The following is a 19,151-nucleotide window of genomic DNA, read 5'->3' as shown; positions in this document are numbered from 1 at the left end:
CCTTGAGTCACTGTTGTTTTCGATCCTACTCAGGAAATGCCCAGACATACCCGCTGTCTTGGCCCAGGAGGTGTGACAGCAGGTGCCACTGTCTCAGAGACGGAGGGGGAGGGAGGCCTTGATCTCTCAGGGTCTGGATCATGGGTGGCAGTTGTTACTGGGAAAAATCCCACTAAGACACTCTAAGCTCAACTGGTGGAGACTTAAGTTTCCCAAGTTCTAGATCGGTGATAGAAATGGAAAATCTGAACAGAAAACAGAGAAAACCCAAGGAACCAAGTCCCTGGGGGTGCCAAGGAGGTCCTTCCTCCAAGAAGTTCAATCTGGTGATGTCTTGAACACAGTACAGAACACTTCTAATGTAAACGCAGCTGTTTCCAGGTATTAGTGGGGCACGTTGAGATGTTTCACATGAGGACCAGGCCTTGATCACTCCCTACCCAGGCATAGGCCACTCTGCTCTAAGAGCAAACTGTGCTGTCTGTATTCAGCCTCTGCTGGAGACCTGTCTTGGCTTGTCATGGGTCTGTAGAGGGACCTGAGTTGTCAATAGAGAACCACCAGGGTGCCCATACCAGCAGTTAAAAAACAGACCATTTAGAGAGAGGTCTGTTAGAGGTGATTTCCTCCGTGTGAAGCCAGGGTTGTGGTTACATGGGAGAAACACGCTGAGGTGTTCAGAAGTGGTAATAGGACGCCTCACCCCCTAAATGTTTCGCCCCAAAGAGTAAAGTGTATACATAAACAAATGTGGCAAAAAGTTAAAATGTCGGTGAATCCAGATGAGGAATATCGTGTTCAAAATAAGTACTATTCTGGCTTTTTTTTAAAAACAGAATTGAGAAGTTTAAGCTAAAAAGTAGGTAGTTTACTTTTTCTAGAACTTGGAATTTACAGCCTGGTTGAAGCAGTAAAATATCTGGCCACTGATAGGCTAGGAGCGCTTCCTGGGTTCAGACCCCTCCCAAATCAAAAGTCCATCACTTATCAGCTTATTTCTCAAAGCTATGATTTATTCTGTACAAGGTTCCACTGTACATCACACATTCATCTACTCTTGCTTACACGGTAAACAAGTGTATACACCAGCCCTTTGGCTCAGGTTCACAGGTCTTCCCTAGAGAAGGGTGTCAGGCCAGTTAGACTCAGGGTGTCTTATTCTGCTGCCTCCTGGAAGCACTGGAGAGTTCTGCCCTCGAGGGGCACAGGCAGGGCCCAGCTGTGTGGGTGTGCAGAGTGCACCACGCACAGAGCTCTGGGCCTTGGTGCTGAACAGCTTTTCTCTCTGGGACAACACAGAGTTTTGCCCGACAACTTAAGAGCAAAATCAAGCCCATGGGGAAGAACCACACAACTGAGGCAAGATGTCCCCAGACACCCAGGCTCCAGCTCCCAGGCTGAACTGCAGACTGATGCCAAGGGGAGCTGGGGGTGGCATGGGCATCCCTGAGAAACTCGGTCCAAAGGGCCTATGTCAGGAGGCTCTGAGAAGGGGGGTGGGGCAGGGAGGCTGGGGAGAAGGAGCAAGTTAAGGGGGAATAAATTAAAGGTGAGAGAAGCTCAAGGGTCAGGGGCTCGTGCTATCCTTCCAACAGCTGGGGAGTAGACCAGGGCTGGGTTAGAGGAAGCTGGCGGGAAGAACTTGATACACTATCAGAAGAATTTCCTTTTACCTACTCTCTTCACTTCACTGCAGTGCGAAACGAGCCAGGGGCTGTGGGTGTGACCCCGAGCTCCCTGGCAGCTCTGGACATGGCACTGGGGAAAAGGGAAGAGGCTGAGGGATATTTCAGGGAGGGGCAGTTACCCCCTGGTCCCCAAACACTATAAGGCACAATTCTTGGAGGCAACTAGATTCCATCCAAAACATTAAAAACAAACAAACAAAAACCTGTCAGATCCCAGGTCTACTGTGGCTGTGCTTGGGCCTGGCCAACTCCCACCTAGCACCACTGGGGGCTAGCACTAGAAAAGTTGTACTTGTAGAATTAAAAAAAAAAAAAAAGACCAGCACAACATCCCAGCTGTGACGAGGCGTGAAAGAGAGCATCTCCAGTCTGAAAACTTTAGTTACGATAATTAAAAAAAAAAAGTTGGGCTTTTAAAAATCAAAAACAGCTTTTTTCAAAGACGTCCCCTCATCTGTCCCCCTGGAGTTAGCAGCCTTAAGAGGGCTCTTGGCTCATGGGTGTTTTTCTGGCTCCTGGAATGGTGAAGCGGGGTCCAGGTAAAGACGGGCGGCGTTCCAGGTGGCGATCCTCCCAGCAGGCTCCAGAGGGCGCTGTGTTCTCGGGAGGCCGGGGCTGGGCCGAGGCCAGTGGGCCCGTGGACAAGTATCTTCTCCCCACCGAGGGCTGAGGTTTATCACACACGGGAAAAGAACCACGCGCTTACAAATGCAGACATGAGAAGCCGAGGGCACCGTGCTGGCTCGGTCTGCGTCCTGCCAATCTTCCCTACCAGGCGGGGCTCTGGGGCACCGGGCTCCCCACTCCCGGCTCCGGCCAGGCTGCAGCAACTCCTGCTCTGCAGCTTCACTTTCCTTTATTTTCCTCTTATTTGTCAGGACTTTTTTTGCCTTTTTTTGGTCTTTTTAAAAAAACTTAGGTTGTGGGGCCACCACGGGGAAGGGAGGATGGGATGTAGCTCCTCGTTGCTACATGCGGGAGGGCGGACTGGCCAACTCGTAGAAGAGCAGGTAGGCGTCGCTGGTACGCACTTGGCTGGAGGACATGGGGGAGACGCTGCGGACAGAGCAGGACAAGTCAGCCTGGCGGCCTGGGGGGCCCGGGACGCGCAGCCGGGGCAGCATGAGGGCCCGTCTCTGACGGCTCCTGGGTGAGGGATGGGTGTCTGACGGCTGGGAGCCCCGCCCGAGGCCCGGCTCACCTGGAGTCGTTGAATGTGTGCCACTCGCCTGTCACCGGGCTCCGGCAGTAGGCTGTGTAATGGCCGCCCATGGTGGTTCCGGAGTGATTGGACACGGCGTACAGGTTGTAAACAGCGTGGTCTGAAGAGGAAGCCTGAGGTGTCAAGCCCCAAGGTGTCCCTTACCTCCTCCCCTTCTGCCCTCCCAGTCCTGCGTCTCCTCCCAGCTTCCACTTCTCTCTCCTCAGCCGCTTCCCGCCACCTTGGGGCCTCCCATCTGCAGCTCAGACTCCAGCTCAGAAACGCTTACTGGTGTTTTCTGAGGCAAATTCCCTCAAGTCCAGGTCTCTTAGTGGGAAATTCACAAATGCTGTGAGCTTGCTGGTTCGTATCCTGGATTCTGAGAACCGCTTCAGATCTGGTGTTGGTGTCAGTCAAGGACAGAGTCAGAACAGGAGACAGCCCCTGAGGGCGACTACACGTCTCAGGAAGCAGAGGAAGGGAGAGCCCAGCGAGTTTTCTTGTCCTACCCTGCTGGCCCTCTCACCCAGCCCCCAGTCACTCTCTAATGTCAGCCCCTGCCCTGACCATTTGAAGGATACGGAGCACCAAGATCTTTGGGAACCTCTGGATGGAGAACTTCTTTATACACCGTTTTCTGGCTCGGCAGCGACAGCACGTCTGAAAGACATAACAGGACAGAGCTGGGAAGGACTCATGGGTGAGGCCAAGGCCAAGGCCAAGTGCGGCAATTCCGAGGCTGGTCCGCTCCCAAGAGGACTCTGGGAGACGCACCCTCACTGCCACAGAGGGTGACGTACCGGCTTTTCATCGCCATCAAGCACGTCCTCTTTGGTGAAGAGCCTCATGCAGTCCATTAACGTCACCTCAGGATAACCTCGCTGGGAGAGAGAAGGGAGGGGTCAGAGGTCAACAAAGTGAAAGGGTAAGAGCAAGAGTTTCACAACTGGGGCAACAGGGGTGCCTACCTTAGTAATGGGCAGAGAGAGGTCCCAGAAGGGATCAAAGACCGTAGAACAGTAGCCACAATCAGTGCACGTCAGGGAGCTCTTCAGCTGCCCAACAAAGAGATCTGGGGAAGAGATGGACACGCAACGCCTAAAGGCCATGGGTCCTTTCTCACTGCTCCCACCTCAGTCCCCTGGGGGCTGGGCACTGGGAAGCCAGAGGGGTCCTGAGAGGATGGGCTTCTCATGCTCTGCTCAGGCCAAGCAGTTAACAGGGAAGGCAGGCAACCCATGCCCGCTCCTCTTGCCTGCACTTACCCCCGATCCGACTGTCTTCCCGTTCTAGATACTTTCTCCACATCTGGCGCCCTTTCTCATCATCACTAGGACCCAGAGAGAGGAAGGCAATTGGGTCAGAGCTCAAACCATGATAAGTGTAAAGGCCTAGCCATCTAAATCCTTAATATCCAAAATTCTTCTGAAATCATTATCCCCAAAGAAGTTCCCATAGTTCGGGCCCCAGCCCTCTCCTCCTACTTACGGCAGATGGTCGAGGTTTTCAGTGTTGGACTTGGGCCTCGCTGTGACCCGGTTCACCTCATTGTGCAGCCCATCCAGAAGGAAGCGAAGAAACTCCTGAGCATCCTGCTGACTGAACGTGAAGAAAAGGGAGTTAAGTGACACCTCTGGTCCCTCGAATCTGCTACTGCCGCCACCCACTCTGGGGAGGGACACGTCCCCGAGGCCCTTACTTATAGCCGACGAAGCGCGGTGCGTATCTCTGGATCTGGGTTTTGAACTCAGAGGGGCTCACCACGTCATTGGGGGATGAGGTCCATATGGTCTGGATTAGTTTTGCAAACTCTATAGGAAGAAGAAAAGGGTAGAGGGGGGCGTGGAGGATAGCTGAGCCATTTTCTCTATTCTATAGAGTCCCAACAAAAAGAAGCCAGAGGAAGAGAAATGGGAGAGAAGCATGTAAAAAAGTGGACAAGTGTGCAGGGCCGGGCCCTCACCTTCCATGAGGGCCGTGTGAGCACGGCTGCTGTGGCTGAGGTCCCGCAGGTAGAGCCGCTGCAGGCAGTAGTCTCTCAGCTCCCGTGTGTTGCTCAGGCACTGTAGGATGGAGTTCATGAAGCACTGCGGGAGACCACTGGACATCAGCAGCGGAACAAAGACCCCTGGCTGGCATGTCTACTTACCTAACACTCAGAGCCCTCTGGTACACCTGGCCTACAAGTGAGCCTCAAGCCTCCCATAGCCTCAAGTTCCTCTTTCTGTAAGTCACAGTGTTGAAGTGAGGCAAATCCCCACTGCTGGCACGGGTGAAGTAACTGGTTATTTACTAGAGGTGTACAAAAGAGTGTCGGGCAGCTGGACAGAGTGGGTGGGAAGTGATGGATGTCCTGGGGGAGAAGGATCCAGGAAAGTGACTAAGGTATCAGTTAAAAGGGCAACTCCCCTTTAGCAGTGCTTCCTGCTGGGGTGGGGGTGAGGCAGAGCCCAGCAACTCTGTAAAACATCAGCCAGGAAGGGCAGGTACCAACTGGCCTAGGGGGTAGGGAGTTAGCTGCAGCCAGGATCATCTGGTTAGATAGTCCCAGTTGAGATGGGACTGAGTCCCACCTCAGGAAAGAAGTGGGCTGGGGAGAACTCACCGTGTTCCCAAGGTTTCGAAGACCAGCCAGACCCTGGGCGCTCTTAGAATTCTGTAAGCAAAAAACATGAGGCATATTCAGGCTGAAGGAAGAGGCCTGGCCTACATTAGGTTCTCTCTGCAACGTTCTGCCAGTTGTAGCCACTAGCCTCAGGCCGTACACATGATCCTCTCTTTAACTTTAATCTACTTACATTGTAGGAAAGCAGGTATGGAATGCCTGTCATTTTCAACACACGACAAAAACATTCTTCAAGATTTTGCTTTTTTTTCTTGACTTATGTGGTTTTGCTTTCTTTAATTGACATGTAATTACCCCCCATCTTTTACGTTAATACTTTTCATTCTCTGCCATATTGGAGACTGGAGATTAGACGCCAGAGACTAGGAATTCATATACCTGATTCTGACAAATTTCAGGTCCCAAATCCAGGCTCTCTCTCAAATGACCTACATTTGTACTCTGAGATGTCTGATATCTAAAGCAGCTGTCATAATGAGCGCTTCATGGAGGTCTTGAAAAGTTCAATGACAAAACATCTAAACTGAGTTTAGATCTTCAGCTGGGGAAAAACTCCAGTCGGCTTGCCATTCTGAATTGCCAGAGACAGGTGGAATTCCTTCCAGCTGAGCTCAGCTCCTGAGGGCTGTTTAGAGCCTGGGAGAATCCTCCCTGCCTGGTTCAGGTTTCAACATCCTGATCAGCCACTGGCTGGGAATCCTTCTGATGGCAGCTTGCGGCCAAGCGGAGGTCAGCACCTGGCTGAAGGTGCTACTCTTGCTCCTGTACTTCTTGTGGAGGCTGGTGAGGGGGTGGGAGAGTGAACAGGACTCTGAGCATTGTTTGTCCGGGTCCCTTGGCTAATCCTGGTCCAACCTCCAAGAAGTCAGATAACCTTTCGGCTCAAAGGGTTAAAGCATCAGCATACAGATGTGCCTGCTACCCTCTTTCTTGGGGAGGGGACCCGGGAGCAGGCAACTCTGGAGCAACACTGGCTGGGGCATGCGTGGGGCCAGCTCAACCCTGATCAGAACAGGAGCCTGAAATAACTCAGCTAAAATTACTCATGCCGTGTGCTGTCAGCAGCTCAAAGCCCATGAGGTTGTCAGCATAAGGGGGTGGGGTGGGGAGAGGCAGGCTGAGGGAGGGCTTTTCTCAGGAATTGCCCTGCTGATCCCCCACAAGAAAGACGATCCCTTCTTGCCAGTTATCAGGTCTAACACTCACAGGAAGGGAGGGAAATACCTAAACCAGCAGGCGGACCTGCTGTCCACCTGCAGCTAGAAAGAAAAGCCTATTGGCAGCAGGTGGGGTACAAGCATCACTGAAGATCAGCGGTGTATGGTCCCAAACATGACATTTAAATCTTACCTGTATGACAATCTAAACCCTGATGTTCCAGTCAGTGGGCCACAACAGAGATAATTCCCTGGACAAAGACCTTATCAGCGTTTTGAAGTAGACCTGGGGCTCAACAGAAACACTGAGTCTGTGTTGCTCATTTGGAACTAAATATTAAAGCCTGCCCACACCTGCATACCTGCTCTTCCTCCCCTAGAATACTCACTCGAACACCTCTTTCCAGCAGTGCTTTATCAGTTCTACCCCACGCCCCTCCCCCACCTGCCCCTCATGCCTCAGACAACATCTGTCTAAACAGACCACAGAAGCAAAGCATTCCACCGCTGGTGACTGTAACTGTCCACCAAAGTGGGCCCTCGACTGAGATAGCAGTCACGCAGCACCAGTGGGGGTGCGGCAATGGGAGGCTGGAGGCGTCTTTCTAATGAAGCATTCCTGGGGTGTTGACGCTTCTCTCTCTGAACCAGCGGAGGGCAGGTCAGGAAGAACAGGTCATGATCGGGGTTACTATCCTTAAGAATCTAACCCTATGTCTGGCCTGGCTGGTGGAGAGATGCGGGAGGCTCCTTTAAGGCTTCTTCGCCAGGACCCTCTTAATTCTGGGGGTGGGGGCTGTGCCTTTGTCTAAAATTTCCTGAGCTTGAAAGTGCCTGCCAATTTCCAAGCACTCTGTGTAGAAGGCGGATGGGTATCAGGAGTCAGGGGGTGGGAGTGGAGGGGAGAGCAGGGCTGTTCTCTGCCCAGCCAGATATTCTTCTGCCATGAATAGGAAATCAGGAGCTCCAGGGAAAGTCAGCAGTTTCCATTCCAGAGGGGAACAAAATGTCCCAGGAGTGACCTTTCTTACAGGGAAAACAATCCTACCTCAGGGCTGACAGGGAGAGGCCCAAACTGGAGAAGCTGGGAGAGACCCTGCACACCAGCCTCTCAGCAGGAGAAGGAAATGACTCCAGCTGGGCTGCTGGAGCTCAAGTGCAAAGAGCTGAGAAAAGTTCGGGGCAAAAACTTCCTTAAAATTAGCCATCAGAAGACCTAATTCAACTCAGGAGCAGCCATTGTTCTAGAAGGCAGGTGCCACCTCCATGGCTAGTAAACAGACAGCTTTCACCGCCCACTGAAGGAGCAAGAGCCCAGCTGCTATGTGAACATGGAGGAAACATCTGGGAACATGGGCCACAGAAGAAAGGCTGATGGAGGTTTGTGTCTTCACACTTGAGACCCCAGGAAAAGGCTTTTCCGGCTTACTTCACCTGTGCCATGAGGGTCAGCCATGAGTCCTGGCTGCAGCCAAGGAGCCTGGTGTGGCCCTGGCACGGGGCAGTGCACGCACTGCCAACACGGGAGCTTGTGCTGTTACATAAGATCTGTCAAGCTCTGGCCCCTTCTCCTTTCCCTGAGGGGGCAGTGCCCAGCTTTTAGCCCCAGCATCACTCTGGGGCGGCTACATTATTGAAGGGATCCAGTGCCCACAAAGCTGAACTGGGGAGGGGAGGGAAGGGAAGGGACGTTGACCTCTTTCCCTGTCTGCAACTCCTTTGCCCTTCGCGGGGTTAAAGGACCCCTGCTGCCCACCCTCTGGGAGAGGGCGTTTTGCGATGAGTGACGGGGAGGCGGTCCCTTTCCCACCAGCCTTTCTTGCTGGCTTTTGGCCTTGGAGGAGTCACACCCGCAGAGTCCAGCGAGCTGCCCGTTCCCTCACACCCCGAGAACTAGTCAAGGTTACGCTTTTCTGCACCTGTCCTGATAGGTGCCAGGAATTACGAGCCCAAGAGCCACCTGGTGCTGGGGTTGAGGAGAGGGAGGTGGCAGGGGGACTCGGGCTGGGGGGGCAGGGACCTCAGCAAGGGGGATGGGGCCGCGAGTAAGCGTGAGATCACCTGGGGAGGGGGCATTCCTTGTCGGGAGACCCTGGGAAAGGAGGGGAGGGGGCTGGGAAGAATCTGTGCCCCGGCCGGGCGGGCGCGCGGTGGAAGGGGGCGGGAGTGGGGCACCCCGGTAAGGAGGCAGAACCCCAGCCCTCGGCGTGAGGGTCCCGGAAAAGGGCCCCGCGTACCTTGGCTTTGTTGAGCAGGAGCCCCACGAAGGTGGAGAGCAGCAGGGAAGGGGAGAGAGGGGAGCGCGGCCGCAGCTCCTTGGCGAGGGCGGGAAAGGGGGCGGCGGGGGGCTCCTCGGGCAGGGTCACGGTGTACGAGGTGCGCATGCTGGGGGGCGGGCGGCGGGCTCGGCCCCTCGCCTAACGTTGGCCAATAGGGCGCGGGCGAGTACCGCGAGGTCCCACGGCCCGGACGCCCAGGCCAGCGAGGCCGCCACAGCACGCCGTCCGCGGCGCCCGGCGGTAACCGCTCCGGCGGGCCGACCGCGCGCTCCCGCACCTCAACCTCCCTGGCACTAGCCGCCAACCGACCCGGCGCCGGCTCTCGCGCTTCGGCCGACTGGGGGCCCCGCCGGCGCCTCGGGCCGCGCGACGTCATCGCCGGGGCGGGGCCAGGGCCCGGCCCCGCCCCACTCGGCCCCGCCCCCCCGGCCCCGGCACGCGGACCGGAGTGAGGCCGCGCCCCCGCGCCTCCCGCGGTTCCACCCCCGGCCCGGCTGCCCCCAGCCCCCCCCCGGGACCAGGCGGGCCTGCCCTCGACCGAGACCTGCAGTCCCGGGGGCAGGCCGGACCCGGGCGGGCAGGACCGGAGCGCAGAGCCCGGGAACCACCTCGGGGTTGGGACTCGGGAGAAACTGCCTTTGAGGCCCAAAGAGGACACGTCTCCAAGGCCGAGTGTCAGCGGGTGAGCTTCCCCGAAGGCAGCGAAAGATTCCTAACTTTTGCAGGGCTGCAGATCATTTTGATAACCCGATGAAAGCCCTGTACTCATTTTTTTCAGGAAAAAATGCACCCACGCGCAAACTTTTGCACAACATTCTGGGCGTGTGGGTGGGAGGGGACGACTCAGGCCTTCTTGGAGCCCAATATCCACCCGTCCGTGAGGGTAAGAGGACCCAAAGGTAGATTTCCGCGGCTTCCGGACGAGCTCCCCTCCTCCCTCCAGTCCTAGTTTGGCTCACTATCAAGAAAGGCAATGCCTAGATTTTTTACATGATGGCAACAGGTCACTGTCCCTTTTGGCCCCAGGAAGAAACCTTTTTCTGGCCTAATCTACCCAATTACCCAATTCCATCTCTCTGAGAATCTCAGATTTTGATTTGTTTTTGGGAGGTAGGAAGAAAGTCACAGCAGGTGGGGAAACTGGTGCTCAGTTGGTATGTTGGGGGGAGTGTCCTTCTCTGACCCAAGGGCAGCAGTGGTCGGAGATCAGAGGTCTCTGGGTTTTATTCCTGCTGCTCCACCCGTCTCACCTATCAGGGACCCACACAGAATCTGCCTGGAGAAAGTATCTTGTTTGGAGCTTGACGGCTATTTTTAGCCAGTATTTTTAGCATTTAAAAATACTCTGAGAGGCAGCAGTGTGTGCTGTTACTCATCTGTGGCCTCCTTCTGTTCCTCTTGGCCTGCTCATCCCCACATGTACACGCGCACTGCACACACAACCACAGCCACATGGGGAATGTGTCCAGGACACATGTATGGCTGTACCCCAGGCCTCCCACAGAACAGCCCTTTTGTGCTGTTGAGAGAGGAGCACAGACGGTCGCCCCCGTGTTCCCACCTCGGTGGTGGGAGGAGTGGGCAGGAGGCAGGGGCTTCAGGGCATCTTCCTAGATGGTAAGTGACATTAGAAGAGCAGATCTCCAGTCACTGTCCTTGCTGGGATCAAAGCTGGGCCCTGGACAAGATGCAACAACCTTTCCCTCCATGCTTCCTTCTTCCTAACCACACTCCTCTGAGCCAGTCCCACACTGTCTGCAGCAAGGCTTGCATTTCATCACATCACTCCCCTGCCCTGACATACCTGACTCTTCCAGCCAGTCCCGAAGCCTTAGGTAGACTTGTCTGTGAGGCCGTGGTCCATAGGCTGGATAGCACCATGGTCACCACCCTCACTCTTCTCTAATCCCCGCTGCCAATCAACCTGCTTTAGCACATGCCTTCTCTCCTTTAACAAAACTGTCACCAGTGAAGTACTTACTAAATGCCAGGCACTGCTGAGCGCTTTATATACATTATGCCAGTTAACTTGCATAACAACTCAGTGACAGTGACGCAGTAACTATTACCTCTGTTTTCTAAATGAAGGATCTTAAGCCCTGAGAGGTCAAACAACTTGCCAGGACTGCAAAGCTGGTACATGGCAGTGTAGGGCTTTGAACCCAGATGGGTCCTACAGTAAAACCCATGCTAGTAACAACTACCAGGAGATTCTGGAATGCCCTTCCTGTTCTCTGTCAATTATCTCCTTGTAAATTCTGCTCAAAACTCATGTTTTCCACAAAGCCTTTTTTCTAATGTACTCCAAGTTCTAAACATTCCATTACTGCCTACTCTCAGTTTTCTAGCATTGTTTCCACCTTACCAATTTGTCTTAGTATGTTTATCTTTGTCTTATACGTTTCTACTGCTGCTGCTAAGTCACTTCAGTCGTGTCCGACTCTGTGCGACCCCATAGACGGCAGCCCACCAGGCTCCACCGTCCCTGGGATTCTCCAGGCAAGAACACTGGAGTGGGTTACCATTTCCTTCTCCAATGCATGAAAGTGAAAAGTGAAAGGGAAGTCGCTCAGTCGTGTCCGACCCTCAGCGACCCCATGGACTGCAGCCTTCCAGGCTCCTCCATCCATGGGATTTTCCAGGCAAGAGTACTGGAGTGGGGTGCCATTGCCTTCTCCATACATGTTTCTAAGACTTCTGTAAATGGTCTGAGCTTGTGTGTTGATTGTACCATCAAACTGATACCTCAAGGGCAGGACTGTGAGTTCTCTTAGTGGGTGCTTAATAGAGGTGTTGAGCTCATCACAAAAGGGGGCCAGACCAGGCAGTGCTGGAAGGCCCATTGAGCCTCGGAGGGTGGGGTCAGTCTGGGTTTGCGTGTTGAGTAAGTGATTTGCAGGAAGTGCTGTCAGGAGGCCACCCACTGGAGCGTTTGGCCTGTTTCCCCATGACGTCGGCCAGCTACCCTGGGGACATCATGGCATTCTGCCAGCCTGCTCTCGCCCTCTTTCCTGGGATGTAGGAGGTCAGGGGCATTTCTGGGAGCAGGGAGGCCCAGCTGGAGAAGGCTCTTCATGGGTGCCCTTTGAGAAGTCTGGTTGGAAAGAATTCAAATGGGGTCCAGTCTCGTCAGGCAGGTGTGATAGCTGCTGGACACGGCCATGAAGAACTGTGGTCATTTCTCAACTAACCAAGACCCCGAGAGACCCTTTCTCCTCAGTGCCATTTCCTGAAGTGGCATGGGCAAAGCAGACAGTCTTTGGGGATCTGAATCTGGCTCTGGCTCTGTGACTTTTTGCCTCAAACACACTGAGCTAATCTGAGCAGAACTCCTTGCTGGAGCCCAAGACTGCCATTTCTCAGACCCCGTGCTTGGCCTGCCTCCCCTGGCGGTATTTTCTCCCCTCAAATCCCCCCTGGCACGGATGGAGTTAAAGTCAGGTTTAGTTGTGTGAAGACAAGACTGCAAATATCTTGCTTTCTCAGCTGTTAGTGGGCAGCCCAGTCCCAGGTTTAGAAACACAGCTTAAACCCTGCTCCTGCACGCACCTGCAATTACCCACGCAAGATGGGACAGACTGGCGGCCTGATTGAACTGGTGGGGGCTCAGGGTCCTCGTTAGGGGTTCGGCTCTCAGCCCTCCAGTGCCCTTGGGGAGGGAGGGCCAGCCCGCTGGACCGAGGTCCCTGGGAGGCTCCTCCTTCCTGCATCACTCAGACCCCAGGAGGCCTAAAGCTCTGTGCTCCTTGGAGCCTCTGGGCAGTCTGGTCTGGACCAGCTGGATTCCAGAGGCCCACACACTTCCCTCTCTCGTTTATGTCTCTGTGTGGGGCGCCAGTTTCACGTCTCCATTGAGGTGAGAGGGTGCAGGGAACCACGTGTGCAGCTCTGGGCCCTGAACATGATGTTCATTTCTGCAGCAGGATGGTCAGTGGAGCGGCTCTCCCACAGGCAGGGAACATTTTGCCAGGCTTGGATTAACTCCTGCCTTGCTGAGCCCACCCCCATGCCACTTGAACTCACTCACAGAGACATCCATCCCAGAGTGGGGGTGGAGGAGGAAGCAGGGAGCATGGTGCTGGGCACTGATTGAGAAAATGAGCCTGGGTAAGGTGGCTCCAAGGCCACCAGCCAGGTCGCAGCCCACAGCCGGTCTTCAAGGCCTGGAGACATTAGCATCTTGCTGATTCTGACCACAAACTACAAAACGACTGCCCTTTCTTTCTCAGCAGCTAGGATCAGTCCTGCCATGGGACCCCTCTGTGTGACCTTCCTAGGCCATGAGCACAGCTTCGGGCCCTCAGGAAGTTTGCCCTCCTCCAGGTGGCCGTGTGGGTGAGGACAAGCCCCAGGGTCTCAGGCTGCCAAGCTGGACAAACGGGACAGCAGAGATGCAGTTCACTGTGGCCAAGTAAACAGTGAGAAGGCCGGGGACAGAGGGAAAGGTCACACTTCTCACCCAGGAGTCCTAGGACAGCCGCCGCTGTCCTCCACTTCAGACTAAAACTCCTCCCTTCCCCTCACCGCTTGACAGCAGTCAAGTCCAAAGTCCCACCCAAGAGGAAAATCACATGACCTCATCTTATATAATCTCCCTGTCACTGAACAGCTGGAACCCGAGGCTTTGTGAGATGAGTCAGCAGCCCCCCCAGGGGCAAATAGGATCTAGGTAGTCCAGGTGCCCAGGCCGACTGCTCCTAGCAACAGGTCCCAGGGCAGAGGGCAAGGGTGTGGGGGCCGTGTGAGGGCAAGAGGCTGGGCCGGGCTCCGCATCTGAGTAGCAGGTGCCCAGCCCGTGACTTGTGCTCTGGAGGGCTCTGGGCCAGCTCCCAGCTCTTCTCAGGGAGAGGAGAGGGTGCCCTGGGAAGGGTGAGCGCAGGGCTGAAGCTGGCAGGCAGCACTGCCAGGGCTCGGGAGAGAGCAGCTGGAGTGGGTGGAGCTGAGGATTAGCATGGATTGTAGGGGTTAAAGCGCAGCCCTGGCAGGGCTCAGTGGGAACAGCTTGTCCTTCCATAGGCCCAGGGGAACAAGAGAAGCAGAGTGGAGGGGGGATGTGACCAAGTTGGGGGCTTGGACCCCTGGCTCTCTGCAGGGCCAACCCACCTGGTCTGGCTTGAAGCCCCCACTGTGGGTAGTGAAGGGTTTTTTATTTTATTTTATTTTTTAAACAAACCAGTTCTGAACCAACATACAACTCCTCTGCAGTCTGTCTGAAGGGGGGTCTAGGGCACCCTCACTGCCCTAGGCTGACAGTGCACACTCCGTGGACTGGCATCTTGGTGCTTAAGCAAGCCAGCCATGGACGGGGGGTGTTCAGAATTCTTGTCCCCCTCCACCAGTTCTTCACTCAGCTCAGCTGAGTCTGTGATATTCCAAGTTCATGTGGGCTGTTACTATTAACAGGAGGATTGAGTCTGGTTAGATCTGTTCTGTTCCCCCGTTGGTCCTGCTTCTTTTGACCTGTAGTTCAGGTCAGCTGCCCAGAGAGCCCAGGGCCAGGGCTGCCTCAGAGGAGTCAGATCTCACCCAGGGCCCTGCCCTAGGATGCACTCTCACCTTTGTTCCTCCCAGTGGTGGTCCCCTCCCCCCACTCCAGTCAGCTGCCAAAGGCCCCTTCTTTTCCAGCAGCACCTTTTCCCCCTTGAGTTTAAGGCAGCTCTCCCATTGCATTTTACTGGTTACAGATTCCCCTGCATCCATGATTTGCTTTGAACCTCATGACATCCCTGGGAGGTGGGCAGGGCAGGCATGACCATTCCCTTTTATGAGTGAGGCAACAGTTCAGATGAGAGGTATCCAAGGTTAAAGAGGCAAAATGTTCATCCAGCCTCGGATGACCTTCTCCCTTTCCCATCACCTATGACACTAAAAAAACACCTAGGGCGGCCTCCGGTGCAACTATTTTTAGAACTTACTTCCCCAAGCTTCCCTGAGGGCAGGGACCACAGCTCACACCTCTTCTGCTCCCCCGCCCCCCAAACCCCAAGCACCTGGAAGGCAGAAAGGAGGACTGATGTTGATCAAGCACCTACTAAGTGTCAAGCCCTTTCACACCACAACCTTTGATTCCACACAACGATCTCTGAAGCGGGAACTATGATTGCTCTCGTTTTACAGAGCAAACAGGTTCAGAAGTTCACACATTTCTCTAAGGTTACGCTGCTAGTAAGCTGAACACCATAAAATGAATGAATGAGATGGGAAGAGCCGTTGATGGAGGTTGGAAAAGAAACTGGACCTGGTTCTAGAAAGAAGTGGTCCAGGCCCCACAAACAGGGTGGTTCTCACCCCAGCAAGATGTGATCAGCACCAGAAGCGAGGGTGAGGGTGGTGAGGGGAGAGGAGTGAGATTAAATCAAGGTCTTACCCCACTGAGCCAAGAGAGGTCTTTCCCAGTTGGCAGTATTGAGCTGACCAGGAAATTCGTTTGGGTTTTTCTGTTACAGAAAAACTCAGACGACCTTTTTCTTGAGGAAGAGCTCAGAGTGAAACACTAGCTCAGTTGTAGGGCTGCTGGTTACTCCTGTGTGTTGTGGGTTGTTTCTGGACAGGGAAAAAGGGATGTTACAGTGGCTGAGTTTGCCCTGGGTCAACCTGCCCACTCCTCTGAGGTCCTCTTGCAAAACTCCCCTCAGGCTGGCCCTGAGGGAGGAGGCTGGGGCCAGGGTGTCCGCTGTGGAGACTCCAGGGAGGTTTGGGATCTGCCTGTGTGGGAAGGAGGCGGCCCTGCTCTTAGGGGATTGGGGCTGAGAACGGCTCTGTAGTTTAGTCTGTGGAGGGGAGGTTTTCACACCTCAGTGTGCTTGAAGATTATCTGAAAAGCTTGTGAAAAAGGGCAGGAGTCTCAGGCCCTATATCCCTAGAGAGTTTGCCTCCAGGGGGTCTGGATGGGGCCCCCAGACAGTTCAGCGCACAGATGATTCTGAAGTAGTCAGTCTGCAGACCCCACTTTTTAGGAACACTAAGCTCCATAAACAAAGGGAGTAAGCCCCATAAAGAGTCCTTCTGAACAAAGGGAGGGAGCCCCTCAGAGGCCTCTAACACCCAGGCCCCTCCATTGAGAGCCGCTTTCTGATTGACGGCCCCTGAGATGAGCAACACCAGACCTGTTCCAGCCAATCACGCATCAACCCAAGTATGTGTCCCCCGAGAGCATGTCTCTCTCTGAGGCCAGCTCTGTTGTTTGCCATTCTTGTCCACTCTAGCCCTCCAACGCAGCCAGCACTGCCTTCTCAGGGTCCGAATGTTCTGGGGGGCACCAGCCTTTGCATCTCCCATGGCACTTCACAGGGGGTCCAGCAAGGCTGAGACTCTCTAAGCAATGCTATCAAGTTGTCCTCTCAGGCCCTTTAGTTTTGACAAGCTTCAAGATCTGTGTCCCAAAGCGCCACCCCTATCCTGTACCCCTGTTCCGTTTTTCTGGACAAGTCCCCTAAACAGCATTTCTTGCTATGGCACAGCTATTGTTTCTAAAAGCCACGTGTCCTAAGAGTAGAAGGGTACATAAAGTAATGAAGAGGACATAACACCCAGTTCTGCCCATCTGTTTGCCTGTCCTTCTGAAGACCCACTCATATCCATCCATCCATCTACCCGCTCACTCCCCCATCTACCCATTCATTCCCCCATACATCTCTTCACTCCCCCATCCATCCATCCATTCAACCATCCATGTGATACGCAGGTCAGCTGAATTCTACACTGAGCGAGGTACATACTGAGGGATCTTGATGTCTTTCTCATCCTCTGAAAGCTCACCACCTAATGGGTAAACTGATGACTACACAAAAGGAAGAATTGTAGTCAGTGCCCCAGGAGAGGTGTGTCAGGGATCAGATGTGGGCGGGTCATGCCAGCCCTCACTCAAGTCTCCAGCAGAGCCTCTTCCCTTATTTGAATTCAGGCACATAGGAGTAGAAAGAGACTGGATCATCTAAAGCCCTAGACAAGAAGTTCTGCACCATTTTCTCCAAAGACCCATGAGAACTACTCCTGTCTAGACCCCTGGTCCGGAGCCAGACAGCATCCATCAGAGGAAAGATCCTCTTCTGATGTCTTACGTCCCAACATTAAGCCATGTCTCTGGACTGAGAGGTAAAAGCCTGAGCAGGAGAAGAGATGCAGTCAGGGCCGGGGGGCCTCTCTTACCACAGGGCACACTGGTGGTCTGGGGGTCTCAGCATGCAGTCCAGGATGGGGCAGGGCCTGCAGGGGCCCCAGGCATGTTGGGTGGGAAAGCAGAGGGTAAGAGTCGCAGTGTATGTGAGGGTAGCTGGGCATTTCCAAGAGCAGTGCAGGACCATCGTCGAGTGCATGGGTCGTGAAGTGCATTTCCTGGGGAGAGTGGGAGAGCCTCTGAGCAAAGACATCAAGCCACGAGGGCGCCAGGTGTGCTTAGATGACTTCCCTGGTTCGTCCCCACCGGGGCTATAGGAACAGCCACTGTGAGGCCTGGGAAGGAAAACCTCTGCCTGCGATCCTCGGTCAAGGTGGAAGCCCTTTCCTCATCAGTGGCTTCCTCCCCAGCCCATCACCAGGTCCCCAAGGGGCAAACTCACCATGGTGTCTCGCCCTGGGGAGCTGGAGCGGCTGGACACAAGGGCCTGGCCCTTGCCCTTCTCCCACAGACTGTAACGGCCACTGGGTCGGTAGGTGGGGCTGAGGACTTCGGGGGCTCGTGAGGGAGGGCTCGGGGTGGGCACCTGAGGTGCGCTGGCCTTGCACCCATAGTTCTCCAGGTAGTCGGCCAGGTACTCGGAGCGGCTGGCTGCCTGGTACAGGCCCTGCAGGGCGCACAGCTCCTTGCGCGTGCGGGCCAGCATGGGGCTGCGGCCCAGGTTCCCAGAGTCCAGCCGGTAGCTATCCGAGGTCCGAAGGCTGGAGAAATCCCGGGCCAGGTCTGATTGACTGTTTGACTTCTTCTGGGTCAGGGTCACCCCCTGGTCGCGGGCACTGACAGGCAGGTAGCTGACGGAGCTGGTGGTCACTCCATAAGGGAATCCACTGCCCCCGCTGAGTCCACTCCCTGAAGGCCGCTCGGTGCCCCGAGTCTGGCTCTCGGCCCGCTTACCACCCCCGATGACGTCAGGTCTCAGCAGGGGGCGGCCTCGGTCATAGTCCAGGATGGAGGGGGGGCCGTAGGTACGGGGACGGGTGAGATAGCTGGTGGGGGGGCTGGGCTTGAAACCAAACTTCTCCTTCTCCAGGAAGGAGGCAGCCAGGTTGGTTCCGTAGGAAGAGGGAGTGTAGGTGCCATAGCTTGATTTGGTGAAAGGCGCATCTGTATAACGGGCCGATTCTGTGTAGCGCTTCAGAGTGGAGGAGAGCTGGGACATCCTTCAGGGCGGCACTCGGTGGGGACTGGGAGCCTCATGGGCTGAAAGACAAGGAAAGCAGTTGTCAGAAGGCCCTGTGGGGGGTCAGGCTGCTCCCACTGTGCCTGCTGTCCATCCCCCAGTGGCTTGACCTCAACCAGGGGCCACACTTGTCTGTTTCCAGGAAAGCCACTGGCCCACCATTGGGACACACCTCTGCATATGCGTGCGCACCGGCATGCAGGTCTCCACGCACCCAGGCATTCACACCTCAGTGAGAGCCCCAGAGCCGAGCAGGCTTTCATAAACCACACGGGCGATCAGTCTCCACTACTTGACTGGACGCTCCCCTCAAGGCCCCCAGCCTGAGAGCAGGGCCTGCTCCACTTCTGCAGTCCTTCAAGCAACAAATAGTACTCCAGGGACTTCCCTGGTGGTGCAGTGGCTAGGACTCCGCACTCCCAATACAAGGGCCCTGGGTTCCATCTCTGGTCTGGGATCTCATGTGCCCCAACTAACACCCGGTGCAGCTGAATAAACAAAAACAAAAAAGCCGCCAGTAGTATTCCAACCCAAATCCCATCTGCTTCCTCTCCTTGGCTTCTTTCTGCGGGCACCCCCGACATGAGGGATGCCACCGCCCTCACCTCCTGGATTAAAAACTGCTGGACATTCCAAGAGTTCAGACTGCTCCCCTCTTTGGGAGCAATCTTTTGGGAATCTTACACTGTTTAGACAGCATGACCTGAGGATCATTTAGCCAGATCCCTGATGAGGAACAAGAGGCCCATGAGAGGAGGAAAGGGGCTTAGGTGTGGGTGGTGGTGGTGATGAGTGGCTGAGAAGAACGCTTGATTTCAGTCTCCAGACCCAATCCCAGAGTGCT

At 54.9% G+C, this 19,151-nt stretch overlaps 1 protein-coding gene across 3 annotated transcripts; it reads right to left on the bottom strand.

Moving 5' to 3' along the window:
- Positions 1-992: 992 nt before the first annotated feature.
- USP2 (ubiquitin specific peptidase 2) lies at positions 993-18,286 on the bottom strand. 3 transcript variants are annotated; one of them, XM_025266766.3, is made up of 13 exons: positions 17,510-18,286; positions 17,100-17,285; positions 5,495-5,545; positions 4,853-4,976; positions 4,589-4,700; positions 4,378-4,488; positions 4,155-4,219; positions 3,858-3,961; positions 3,690-3,770; positions 3,471-3,549; positions 3,179-3,286; positions 2,890-3,010; positions 993-2,744 (listed from the first exon to the last, which is right to left on the bottom strand). In XM_025266766.3, exons 1-13 carry the CDS (start codon positions 18,284-18,286, stop codon positions 2,657-2,659), a joined length of 2,007 nt encoding a protein of 668 aa, XP_025122551.2. In that variant the 3' UTR covers positions 993-2,656. The 3 variants fall into 3 exon arrangements, with proteins under 3 accessions (XP_025122551.2, XP_006054468.2, XP_006054472.1); XM_006054406.4 differs by lacking the exon at positions 17,100-17,285; XM_006054410.4 differs by lacking the exons at positions 17,100-17,285; positions 17,510-18,286 and adding an exon at positions 8,910-9,290.
- Positions 18,287-19,151: the final 865 nt, after the last annotated feature.

The sequence above is a fragment of the Bubalus bubalis genome, chromosome 16, assembly GCF_019923935.1.
Source record: "Bubalus bubalis isolate 160015118507 breed Murrah chromosome 16, NDDB_SH_1, whole genome shotgun sequence".
In the NCBI taxonomy this organism is placed as follows: domain Eukaryota; kingdom Metazoa; phylum Chordata; class Mammalia; order Artiodactyla; family Bovidae; genus Bubalus; species Bubalus bubalis.
The sequence above is the reverse complement of the archived record's forward strand: the minus strand, read 5'-3'. Positions and strand labels throughout refer to the sequence as shown.